We start from the raw sequence: 14,444 nt of genomic DNA, 5'->3' as shown, positions 1-14,444 counted from the left end.
GTGCGTGAAAACAGTCAAGTAAACTGCACATTGAAAACTGGTATAGAGTAGTTAAGACGGTTAAGAGTGAGAGGTACGCTAGATGTTTTCACTGATTTGACGCTGGGGTCGCCCTTCATACAAAAGACACCTGCGGGCATTTGCTCGCGAACTTCCTCACAACCGAACCCAAAATGAACAATTATTGACGTCACACCAAGATTACAGTCGAGCTATGAATGGACCAGGGTACGCATGGTTTGTCATATTCTCTGCGTGCTTGACGAAAATTGATTAAAATGTTAGATTAATAATATGAAGGAAATTAATTTCGAATTTTGCTGTCGTCGTGGTTAGAGGTTATTTCTCTATTTCCGAGCTCTTGTCAAGATAAATTATTTACGACTGACGCGTTTTAATATTCACCAGGAATTAAGGCATCTTAATTCCACTACAGCTCGTGATCGATAATTATGGAAAGGAATCGGGCGTTTTTGAAAGACTTGAACTTGTTTTCGTCCATTTGGGTTTACTGTTCTCCTAATTTGAATCTAAAAAAAGAAACTTGTTCTTGAAATGATTTTTTTCTGAACGCATATTTGACATAAAAACGATGGTATAATTTTGCCATATGTAAGCTATTTCTACTTTGACATGAACTCTAGACACGTCGCAGAGGAAGCGACGAGCATTTACTGTGTCCTGTGACGCAGCTGTGTAACGTCAATTGTCGTATTCAGTCATCCCGCCATTAGGAACCGAAACATCAACCTTACTGGCTGTTTTAAACAAATTTCGGATCGATATTTTATTCAGAGAATTTTTTTTGAAACTGGGAATATGTCTGTTCGACAGGACTGTTGCGCGCAATTGTTCCCACAAAATATTACTGTTTAGAATTAGCGCTGTCTAATTCTAATTCGAACTTATATTAAGATGGGCGTGTGTTTCATCTTAATGAAATAATAATGTATATATGATATTCATATTCCTAATTGTAAACATAGTCTGATTATAAACACCTGCTGTTTCTATTGGAAAGCTGTTCTAGATCTAGTGGTTTGATTTTTTCAGACTGGTTTCCCTGAAACACGCAACACAGAAGATCAGAACGCATCGAAAATTTAATAAAGCAAGTTACACTCGGCGGTAATTGTGAGGGGTATTAAAACAAGAAATGAAAGTGCGGTTGACCTACAATATAACGCGCCAAGTCTCGCGAGAACAATCTGTAAGGGAGGTCATAGATTGCTTCGATATAAAAGCTCACTAGGAATCATTTGTTTGTTCCATTCATTGTCACAAAAAACGCTTTTTTCTCCGCGAAGAGCTGTCAATAAAGCATGAAGTCACGTCTCAAAAGAGGGCGTCAATCGCTCGAGTGACCGCCGCCGATCTACTGCTGGTGGTGTTTTCATTTTAATATATCCATGAGTGCGGCGGGTTTGTGTATGTGTGCTCGGTGACAAACGTCAAACCCCCCGGGGACCGGGGCGAGGGAACGCTGGGAAGTGACGGACGAATTTCGTTCATTATCACCGGTCGCCGTGAAAATGCAAATCAGCCCTTAATCGCGAGGAACCGACAGAGACTACACACGTCTGCGCGGGAACGTATTACAACTGTAGTCCCATCTCTAAACATTTTTTCCTAGATGTGGAGGCAGCTGCGCTGCTCACTATAGCTGTCACAGATGTTGGGCACACGAAAACAAATGAAAGTGGAGTCTTCTCGGGTGAGTGATATTTCAAATCGTTCGTGGATCTCAGAGCAATTTAATATTACCTTTCTTCCAATTACACAATTTTCCATTTCCAGGATGGCATGCCCTAATTACTGTTTGATGTATGAGCACAGTTGTGTTCAGTCCCAGCAATTATTAGCTTCTGTAAAAATAAACCTGACATTCGGCCTAATTTCAGAGCGATTTGTCTCAAACACTGTATTTTGTGACAGCATGACGTATGACAGTGGGAGATGAAGAAACAGTGCGGCCTTTACAACGAGAATGGATGAAATTTTTCTGGTAAGAACAGAAAACTACTGCGACGTTATGGATGTAAAAAATACATTGATTCAGTAAGGTTGTCTGCAAAACGCGTTAATTTAACGTTACAACATTTTGAGGGAGAATGACGCGTTACCGTGACCCTGCGCGGTCTTTTAATTTTCCCGCCAATGAATTCCTTAGCCGGCCGATCTATCTCCGACCTTGTTGTCGAGATAGGTAAATAGTAAAAGCTCTTATCGCGAAGAAAAATAAATCGCAACTGAAATATAATAAATCTTGGAAGCACCATGACTGATGGATGGTTCAATAAAATCGCTGGATAATAATGATTCGCTCGTGGCCGAGGACAAAATCACAAATACAACTGAACCGTCACGTATAACTTCATCCATCGTCGAATTAAAGGTTGGGCACAATGTTCAATTGCTAAAATAACATATAAATAAAGTGCCTCTGTAGGGAAACTATTATGTACTACGAAGAATTCAATTTATTTCTGTCTCCACCCTTTTGACCTCCCCCACTAAATACTATTTTATAGCAGTTGTTGGAATTTAAAAAGGTCAGAGATGTTCACAAACTTGCATTATTAATGTCGGACAAGTGAAAAACCGATTTGGGGGATTTGAAATGTCTCCAGTGTGTCATCGAAATGTCAGGACTCTCATCAGCTGTGCGTTCCAAATGCAAAAAAGGGAAAAGAAAGAAAAACTGAAACCGGCATCGATGCTTTTTGCCCTTGGGGAAAAGTAAACCGTTCCAATTTCCAGCGCATCCAATTCTGACGGCTTCGAAAGACTGGGTGACAATTGCTATCATTGAGTGTCGTCGTTGTCAGAGCCAAACTCTTCTGAGAATAAAATGTTTTGTTCCCGTTCTATACTAACATTGGCAACACGTGTTTACATTTTGTGTAACCCACGAGTGTCAGGTGCCGTTGTATCCTATGCAGAGACGCGGGTGTTCAAGCTTTATTGACTGTGCTCGGGAATGTTCCGTTGGTGTATCTGTGACATTCTGGTGTTTTATTTGAATTCTTCATCATTTCAACGAGTGGTTTTTTACAGAATGTGATAGTTCTACGGTGTTGTTTTAGTGCGTTTTTCCTTTGATAATACATACAAGTATGTAATAAACGAAAGATAAGACAGAAATCAGACAAAAACCAAGGTGGGCATAGTGTGAATCGCGACATTAGACTCTCTACCATTATATTAAATGCTCTCTCTCTCTCTCTCTCTCTCTCTCTCTCTCTCTCTCTCTCTCTCATATATATATATATATATATATATATATATATATATATATATATAAACAGATTACTACTTCGAGTACAAAGTAATGAAATCCATTACTTAAGTTTCATGCATCCTGCAATCCTCAGATAGAAGGATGAAACTTAAGTAATAGATTTCATTACTTTGTACTCGAAGTAATCTGTTTATTTATAACGCTCTGCTTTAGCATTGAGCACTGTAATTTCCCACGAGGACATCTGTATACTTCGATTTATATAATATATATATATATATATATATATATATATATATATATATATATATATATATATATTCTTTCTTTGATGTTTGGCTTCCTGTGTGGTTTTCAAATGCAAATTACCTTAGAAAGGTCTCTGTATTGGATTTGTGCATTTCTAGGTCATTTGAAATTAAATCCATGCAAATTTAAAATTTAATAACTATGCAAATATTAGATCGATCACTCATTTAAATCTGTTTATTGGATTATTGCACAGTGTGGTGATAATGCACCTAATTTGTATTTAAATGTGGTCATAGACGCTGTCGGAGGCGTTGGGCGTCTTCTTGGAGAAGCCAGTGATGTTGAATAGCGGACAATGAGATCTCGCCTTGTTCAATTACCTGTATTGATTCTTAAGATCGTTAATAGGTAGCTGATTAATTGATATGAATTGCGCGGCAAAATTTCTCTGCTTCCCAAAGATTGCTGTTGGTAATGTTCTTGACCTCATGTCGAATATGTTTGATTGAGCTTCGAGTTCATAAAAGTATGTTGGCCAGATTTATGGGATCAGTTAAAATATTTATAGTTGTCAATCAAATGTCATATGTTGCCGATTACTTGAAGTATCGCGGTATTTTTCCGACATCGCCTTTCAAATAGATATAATGATTATCATTTTAAAAGGGCACCTTCTCAAAAGCTGTCACGTGAAAGTAATGTTCAATGAAGCAAAGGCACAATCTCATGAAAATATCAATTAGTTTAATTGGTGTTATCCGTTTGACGAATTCATGACAACTTACTTCCAAGCATCAATAACCTAAATAAAAATAAAGTGCTCTATTCGCCTTATCTTTCAGAACACTTTGCAGTTTTGCTTGTCCATTCATTTTAAAAGCTACATGAATGGGAGAAATTCGACCGCCTGTATCTGTAATAGCCAATCACTGATTTTTATTTGGGGAGCCACGCGAAAATAGTGCGCCACCAACATTACAGTGTGCTACTACCGTTCCAAACGTAAACATGGCCGACGCGCCTGCTGTACCACATGTCGATGTAGAAGACGACAGGGTAACTTTAACCATATCTATGATCATGTACGTTTAAACAGAAAACTCAGAGAACGACCGAGATATCAGGCATTCATTGGACGTACACATTAATTCGTTCACAGTGGTATGGAATACAATTATAAAGATTTCCTCCTGAGTGACCTCATATGTTTACAATCAACCCGCGCGTAATATCGTAAATTATTTGAAAGCGAGTGAGCTAATAAAAATCCAAAATGCAAAAGTTACATTATTGACGCTGTTTCCAATAACGACAATCGTGTTCACTCAGAATCGACATTAAGACAGAGCAAAAGCAAGACTTAGCACGGAAATAGTTTGTAGTAGACCGGGGTAGGCATAGGTTCGTGTTAACCGCATGTATATGTGTAGTAACCAAGCACTTATTTTTTACTTTGGTAGATATATATATAGGTATATATATATATATATATATATATATATATATATATATATATATATATATATATATATATATATATATATGCATTACCTTATGTCATACATATGCACGTCGATTTATATTTATATTTTATATAAATATTTATTTATATCTATATACGATCCAGTGTATTTCATCCTAGACCGATTTGTTTATAAGTTAGAACAAGAGCCTGACCCTACGTCATACATGTGCACAAGGGTTTGATCCACAATACGATACCATACAAATAATTACAATATTGTACACACAATGTTGAAAAATGAATATACTGTCACTGCGATTACTGTTCCGCAGTTTACATATAAACTTTAGCAGATAAATCCACAATTTCTTTTTCAATTACTCCTCAACGGATGAAGTATAAGGCTTACACATTGCAGAACTGCTTTGACGGGTTCAAACTACGTTATATCGCGAATGTAGCACTGTTATTTTCGTTCGCTTTTCGGTTTACCCGAGTCAATTCCCCGTGTTTTCGTCGACTGGTATAAGAGCATAATATACTGTATCTGTATTTCTGCTCTTAAAAGACGATAAAAAAGGGATTAACTATTTAAATATTTCCCTGAGACAATTCATGTTACTCCGGCGGTTTTTGAAACATTAATTACAGACATCGGCATCCTTCTGGATTATTCATTTTCTTCATCGACCGATGCGCACATAAGTCTTCATTCTTTGTTCTTCGTATTTAAATGTTGCGCATAGTTTGCTCTCGTATAAGCGGTGAGAGTAACCCTCCTGCATTCATCTATTTTCAAATGAGTATTACTCACAGAAATAACCAGTACAATTTGTGGCCATTTCGTCATCTAGTTATTTCTTTCATTTTTTGTGAGAAATATTACTCAGGCTTGCAGTTTGAAATTACTTCTCATTGAAAAGTGCCTATTCAAGGGATTAAACTATCTATTATTTACTCAATGCCGATTGATGAAACACTCCAGTGCTTTCCAACTCAGGCTAAGACTCTCGACTAGCTAACGCTGTAGGGTATCAACCAACTTACTCTGTTGCTGCATAAAATTCACCTAGCACAAAAGAACGGCGCACCGCCCCTAATCTGGTCACTTCATACCACTTCCAGTGAGCACTTTTTTTTTCAAGTGTACAAGTTACGCTCGACGATCTCTCCGTGTAGCCCAGCGAGAGATCTTGACGAAATCGACGTAATTGTGAACACAACCCAGGCGTCACGATTCCATCACTACGATTGCGTCACTCCACGCGTAGTCGATCATGAACGGTACGACATAGAAACGCTTTCGCTTCGTTAGGTTATTACGCCCCTCGAAATTGACAGATTTAAACTTTTGCGCAAACTTTCCGTAAATAACCTTAAAACTTCCCCTTCCGAAACCAAGAATAATGATCAGGGGCTAGATTGTAAGACATTAACCGACACTTAAAAATTAAAATGGCCGCCATCCCTGATATGGAGAAAATTAAATTTCTATTTTGCAAAAATAAGGTGAAAATTTTATATACTCCATGGCCTCCAAAATAGGCCATCCTCCACCCCATAAGTGGTAGACCAGAAACGTATTTTAAGTATCAGAGAGTCCGAATATCTGTCCTTGAGGCGCATTCTATATCATAAAACTTCGACAATTACAGAAGCGCATGGTCGATCTTAGGATCGACTTCATCTTTAACATATAACGTCCAAACCAAAGAACGAAGGTGTTCATCGCTTCCATTACTTCAAAAGGAGAGAACTGCTAACATGTCGTGGTTGACTAGAAGCCATAGCAACACGGATATGCAGAAATTTGAGATACAACTATTTTTTTAATTGACACCATGGATTTTGTTAATCCGTCGTCCAGGAAAACCGGATCACTTAACAGTGCGCATGCGTACATGTAGACTGCTCTCTGTGTAGCAGATTTACATACTGTATATTCATAACCATACGAGATACTGGTTTTGCAACGTTCCATTGTTTGAGGAATTAAGCTATATAACATTAACTGTTCTAATTTTAACGTATTAAATCAACGGAATCACAAGCGTCTAAATCTGGCAGTGCCCTAACACTTCTACAAATGCTAAAATAAGAATAATTATACATGAAATCATGTGTTGGAACACAACCATTTGACGGTTTTTGTATCTAAGCAACAGGTGGACCTGAACATTAAGTAGACACTTACAAGATGGACTTCCGTTATTCGATTACAAGTCATATCTATGCCTTCCTATAGATGAACTGCCACGAACATGACGATGACAAACCAAATATAATCAAGAGACAAAATCTCAAGGTACCACAGTATGCGCCTCGAAAGTGAATGACTTAAATTTTTGATCAAATTTTCCTTAAGGAATCTTTCAACCATTCTCTTTCAAAATCATGAACAAAAATAGGGAGTCACCGTGCAAATATTTGTACTGGAGCCAAAAATTACTCAAGATTTACCGATATTTGAAATTCAAAATGGCTGCCATCCTTGTCACAAGTTAACACTAGGGAGAAAATAAAATTTTCGATTTTCGTAAAACTAAGAGTGAAATTTTTTCTTACACTAAGAGATCTAAATTTGGCCCCCACAAGTGGTAGATCAGAAAAAATTGTAAAAGTGTGAGAGTGTCCGCGAGGCGCATTGTACCTTAAATGTATGGGTGAAATGAATTCCGGTCCGGACTACAGTTCAGTTGTAAACAATAACATTGGATATTACTCACATATATATATACATATATATAATGCACAATTCGGGGCAGGTGAATATTCCACATTGATAAAAAATAATTAGCATAAAATTTCAATACCGAAACAATGCTCATTAATATAATTTGCATAAATTAATACTAACCTGCCCCGTATCTTTCACTAATAGCTCATATACAGGCTGTGTTTACGAGTTGAAGACTGAACATATCGACATTATCTTTTTGAGTAGAACAGGGAACTACAGTTCACATAGAGAACAAAATTATTCGATACACATGAACTTTTACAAAAAATGGGGTTTTAATGGCACATTTCAAAGACACGAGTCGATTCTTTGGGGCAGACGGAAACTAGATCCAGAAACAGTAAGTCTCAATTTCAAAATATAAATGTTTAAACTGCATCAAATCGATGACAGACCGCAAGATAAAACAACAAATGAGATGTTTTGAAAGGATCCAACAGCGTCAATTGCCTTGTGGCAGTTACTATTACATAAACCTTATACAACTATTAAGTCTGAACAACAAGGTATGGAATTTGAATTACGTGTGGGTTTTCACTCAAATTACGACGTGTATATGTATATCTCTTCGATTGAAACCTACACTGTTTTCCGATATTTTAATCTAATTGAATGTCACGGCATTTAGCACCAGACAAAAGATTTGGCGCAGTTCAATTAATTCTTGCGCAATGCGTTAAAAGATTACCGTCGATAAATGATTTAATTATTGGAAAAGTCATGCGCTGAAAATTAATACGAATTTTTAATTGATTTCCAAGACAAACTGGATATTTGCCAGCGATGCCGTCGTTGAATGTGGATGCTGATCTTCCCATTTTACCCTTGCCTGTAAGAACATCAAAGCTAGCTTTCACTGACTAAAAGTTCTGTCTGTTTATATTTTTCCCCAAAAAATATTATTTTACTGCACGTGAAAGCGTATCAGACGCATTAATCTGTATATTCAAATCCTTATAGAGTTAGAGTACCGCTTGCAAATCAACCTTGTAACTGTTGCAGCGATATTCTCTCTTGCTTTCTACCTTGTCGCTTGAAGCTTTCCGATTCGTTAAATCGCCTGTCTTTGTCCGCTCGTTTAATCAAATTTTGCTCACATTTCTATCCAGTATTTACTTTCTTCTGCATACCTGTCTTTCTACTGTCTAGTTACGTCACTTATTTTGGTGCGCTTATGTCAGGAGCTGCTTCATTGGGCAACCCATACGAACTAAATTCATACTTTGTCACAATTTGCTTTTGTGAGAATACAATCATTTTACCTCTGCTTCACTAACAGTACCAGTGCTCTATGTGTGCGTAGAGTCCCATTCACCTCAGGCATATTCAACATTGTCCGGGATCGATGTTTCGGCAGGTGATAACGTTTGTGAAATTCAGATAAACAAGAGTAAGTTTGCTTCATGACCATAGTCCAAATTAAACTGATATGAAATGGACACGATTGTAGATTTATGAATCTTAAGAGAAAAACCAGTAAAAACGTGGTGAGTGACAGTAATATCTGCAGAGACTGAAACGATAGATGTTCACATTATTTTAGCATCCATAAATTCAAACTTAGAAATTGCGTTAAAACAAATCTTGACGGAATATAAATCACCAACTCCGGTCCATTTTGACCAACTGCCTTACCTTAGCGTGCTTTAGCGTGTTTCTGATGTGAACAATCCACTTGACACTTGAAAATTTTGCTCTACCTGTAGGGGGGGACTTGAAAATTTTTGGGTCCCTTTTGAGTTTGACATTTTCCAATTCCAAGTTTTTGTAGGTAATTCAATGAAAAATGAATACCATTTTTTATGTCACAAATGTTGTAATGTTAGTAATAATTTAACAAAATCTAGAATCATTTTGTCACATTTCATGACTTTTATCTTGAAAAAATCTAAACTCTAATTTGTCGTAAAAAACAAACTTGAGCCTAGTAACAGGGCAGAAGCTGCAACTGTTAATGATTTCTGCAATATTTCTATGCAATATAACAACTACAGTTTCTTGCTATCTCCCTACAGCATGCTCAAACACACAATATTTAGTTTGTCGACAAAGCCTGTATATATAAATATAAATATGTATTTTGTGATAATTTAATTGGAGTCCAGACTGACAGTCAGTTGTCAGTGATACAAATGCATGGTACACATACATAGGCTGTGATAGCAAGCTGAATACTGGACAATTCAACATGCTGTAGGGAGTAGAACAAGAATGCAGTTGTAAAACTGAACAAAAATATTGCCAAAATTATCAAAGTTAATACAGCTACTGCCTATGGGTAGTGTCACTATCAGATACTACCCTGCTACTGCAGTGTCACTGTCACTGCATACCTGAACAGTGACAGAGACAGCTCTGACTCTGATGTACATGGTAGTTGAAGAGGAGTTTTGGTCAAATGACACTCATGACAGTGAAACTCACTTGTACACAAGATCAGGCCAGAGAGCAACACATGGAAGAAAACATAGAAATGTGAATTCTGGCATATGAGAATAATCAAATATAAAGAAAAAAGATAGGGTCACCATGCTTGATTTTCTAAATTTTCACACTCTTATTATAAAATGATACATAAGTAAAACTTTGAATAGTAAAGACTAAAAGAAAAAATATGTGACCAAATGGAAATATTTATTTTTTAACCAAATTTGCAATTATCACACCCAAAATTTCAGAGATTAAAACATTTATGTGATGGAATATTTTAACCTCCCAGTATTATCAATTTTGAGTAGCATCTAATTCATATACGTCTTGTAGTTTTAAAACATTTTTTTGGTAGGTCACTGTGCAATACGGCAATTAGCCAGAATTCACAATTTTCCTACTCTCTCATGATTGCATTTTGTGTGCTCTTCAACAGGAGCAATTGACCTGGCCAGAGTTGGATTAACTCAAGTTGGCTTTTAGACCAATAAATCTAAAAAATTCACTGATGCACTTAAAGAACTTGCCTTGGGAATGTGACTATACAAAGTGCTAATACAGGTAGTGTTGAACACCTGTGAGCAGAACGGCGCAATACATGTTTATTTTTTCTGCGCTCACATCCTTTACAAATATGCGGGCCTGTGATAGTTGGGGGGGGGACTTGAAAAATTTTGACCTTATAGAGGGGGGGGCATTTGAAAATTTTTCAGGGTACTTAGGGGGGGATCTGAAAAAAAATAAGATTTCAATCGAGATTCCTCCAGCCCCCCCCCCCTAATCGTTATTTGTGAACGCAGCCTTAGATATCACATTTTGTCATCTGCAGCCGTGATTCAAGAGACGAGCTGTCGCTTTTGTCCTCCTTATATTTCCATTAGTCAAGCAAATGAGTCTGGTTCTTTATGTAAATCTTTGCGTTTAGTGTATTAGATACAGACACAAACCTGTTAGAATTCTAAAAGGAGAAAGGAGTTAAGACATCCGTGTCTCTAACATTCTCGAAGAGATGGTAAACCTGCATCTCTTTGAAAAGGTTTTGAAGCGACAGCCTTTACGTGGAATAGGAAAAGTGAAAGCATAATTCACTAAAAATCATTTGACTTGACTTAAAAAAGCAAGGCGGAATCCAACAATTGTAACCATTTTCTTATCATTGCGTAATGTAGGGTTTTTAGCTTAGCGGAAAATACATTTAGATGTTGTCCAAAAGGAACCACCCTCACTGAACATATCGTCTCAACATCAAACTGATTTTTGAAAGGGTGTGTGTATATGTTTCGTTGTTGTTTTTGGGGTGCGCTCTGTCTGTTTCATTGCATTTTCCTTGGTGTTACTAGACAACGTTTGCGCACTCTCAGTACCTACATTATAAAACGTTCTGTGCTCTGCCTCTGACATTGATGGAGCCGGAGCTGCATCATTGCATGACGTCATTTTGTCATTGTTACAGTTTACAGATTAGCTTTCTGTGAGTGGCTGGTCCCGTAATTGATTGCAGTAACGCGAATATAAACAGAATCTGCTGTGACCTCTTTAACCTATGTATCTTCAATTTGGCACGCATTTTGCCATAATTCAGAAGCTGGGAACATTTAAGGGGACTTGTGATAATATTTTCCCTGTAAACCAAATACAAAGCATTACTAGCCTTGTTAACACATAGCGCTTCGTACAATATTCAAGATATTCAAGGTCATTGTTCACAAAAAGAGAATCCAAGTCTGTAATAAACTTCAGTTGTCTAGGATAACATTAAATATTATAGTGATACAAGACAGTTGACAAGATGAACTCTGGGTATTTCGATATGATCTTTGTTGTAGAACGAGAAACTGTATATTAATTCAAAAAGAGTTAACGAACCAAAACTAATGAAAAAGACATTAAAAGTTACAGCTGCAAATGGAGTTATTTTCTAAAAATAATGTATGCGAATTTCAAATACCGAAATATATATTCAAATTGGTCATTTTCGTGAAAGCGAACATTGACAATTCGAAAATGTTGTAAATGGTGACCTATATTTTCCGTACAATTACATGTAGTCTGGGATAATAACATCGTCTTCGTGGGTCATTTTGTCTATAGACAGAGTGAATTGATGTTTGATGGAAGCAATTCCAAGCGATCAAACAGCACCTTGGGATGGGCGAATAGGATTACACGGAAAAGGATTGACTAAGCAGGAAATTTAGTTTTCGGAAGTCACGTCCTAACGTCGGGTTCAACGATCTCCTCAAGCCGTCATAAACTTCCATGGTGAAGTTAGCCTAATATAGTCAGCTATAAAGGAGCATATCTATTAAGGTAGAACGCACCTCGGGGGCAGATAGTCGGACTCTCAAATTTCTACAATTCTTTTCTGATCGACCACTTATGGGGGTTCATTTTAAAGCTCTTGGAAAAAGAAAAATTTCACCGACTTAGTTTTTCGAAAATCCAAAATTTAATTCCCCCCCCCCCCCCATATAGAGTTAACACAGGAATGGCGGCCATTTTGAATTTCAAATATCGCAAAATGTTGGGTAATTTGTTTCGCTAATTCCAAACTGTGCACGGTGACCCCTGACTTTTATTGGTGAGTTGGTAAGAAAATGGCTGAACGTTTCATCGAGGAAAGTTTCGGCAAAGTTTAAATCTTTCACTTTCGAGGCGTGTACTACCTTAAGACGATAGGGATAGATGATTTATAACGGGGGTTACTTGCTTCTAGTACGCTTCTTATCAGGACAACATCTAGGCATCTTGGAAGCTTTAATCCAATTGGTTGGCTGAACTTATCGTTATAATTGAAAAATACATATAGACTCCCTAAGTTGCTGTGAATACTGACAATCGACCAATCGGATATAACCTTCCAAACATATCATCAACATCTCTTTTGTCGGACCAAGCTAATCCCTAATAATTTAATTTTTATTTTTATTCTAACTCAGAATAATACAAGCTGTCATTAGAGATGATGTCTTTAATTATTTTTTTCTTTTCCAAAATAACAGTGCAATTTGTAATCTCCAGTGGTCAGTTCATTCAGTTAGGTTTAATACCAACTCGCGAAAGCGATTTTTGAGAAAAATCAACATTTCACTTTTTCCGGTAATCACCTATATGGCCTTCTGCCCTTCCCTCGGAATTGAAAGGAAATATTGTCGAATGTTTCCTGTCTCTAAAAGAACACAATTATTGTATCTTCGAAATTTGTCGAGTAGGTCGACGACTGAATACGTCTCTAGAGGGTTCTTTCTCAAAGTGACCTTAATTCGTTTTCTCGCTACCTCATTCGTAATAGGTTAATCAAATATAATGAGACGTCACGGCTCTTTCGTTTGCCTTGAAATGTAAAGGATTCAATAAAATAGCTAAAATCTTCTCTGCATCTACCTTGTAGCCTTATCTTGTCTTCGAGTAGGAATAAAACGTGCATGCTATGGCATTCAAGTGTAAAAATGACAAATGGGTACTATATCATTAACGAAACTGCACTGCGCGGAAAAGTTTGGGACTATTTTTATTTAATATTCCAGAGAGTTTGAATTAAAAACATTAATCTCAAGAATATTACTACTGTCTAAAGCAAAGAATAGCCTTTCGGGGAGTGTTGTTGTCTAAGTCGTAAATCTCAAAAATATTAGGTAAATGGATATCTAGATTGAAATCATCACGATGGTAGATTCTGTTTTTAAATCATTCTCATATTTGAAATTAGAATGAAAATTATTACATTTCCTGTGCCGATAAACTCATAAATTCTTTTGATGATACGACATTACTCATTGTTGATAATATCTTAATCGCTCATCCAACTTCGTGTTTTCGCCCTTTCACCCGCATCTTTTGCTTGTCATAATTGTACATACGAATTCCATTTCTTGCTTTTGTTGCCTTTAGAAATTTGTTTTGTTTGTTTTGTGAGACAACCATTTTCACTTTACAAGAAAAAAAAATGAATTGCTCAATGTTGTATGATAAACACGAAGCCGGTAATACTTCCTTCGTACATGTATTGGCGCCAAAGTCTGAGAGGTAAATTTGACGCGCGTGTCTCATCTGCGATATTTAGATCCGCTGTGTATTGTTAACTCTTCTAACTAACGATGCCATGGAAAATGAAGCTTCTTAAAAAGCAATTAGAGACGAGACAGTTTGATCGTGCAAGGCTGACGTCTAGCACAATCAATTAGAACATTATGCATCGTGACAGCTCCATAAATTTCAAAGAACACGAATTACACACCGCTTTTATGATTCATCTTCTTTTTTATTATTTTCCTAACTATAGTTAGCATTATTCTTCATGGTAGAAAATATTCTTG

The 14,444-nt window shown here is 36.8% G+C and overlaps 1 protein-coding gene across 1 annotated transcript in view; it reads left to right on the top strand.

Moving 5' to 3' along the window:
- The first annotated feature begins 1,250 nt into the window (after positions 1–1,250).
- Positions 1,251–14,444, top strand: part of LOC139144803 (transcobalamin-2-like) — an 86,537-nt gene continuing 73,343 nt past the window's right edge. Inside the window, exon 1 of the mRNA XM_070715585.1 lies at positions 1,251–1,714. Coding sequence (XP_070571686.1) covers positions 1,673–1,714 — 42 coding nt within the window. The 5' untranslated portion in view covers positions 1,251–1,672. The remainder of the gene's footprint in view (positions 1,715–14,444) is intronic.

The sequence above is a fragment of the Ptychodera flava genome, chromosome 12 (genome assembly GCF_041260155.1).
Source record: "Ptychodera flava strain L36383 chromosome 12, AS_Pfla_20210202, whole genome shotgun sequence".
NCBI lineage: Eukaryota > Metazoa > Hemichordata > Enteropneusta > Ptychoderidae > Ptychodera > Ptychodera flava.
The sequence above is the reverse complement of the archived record's forward strand: the minus strand, read 5'-3'. Positions and strand labels throughout refer to the sequence as shown.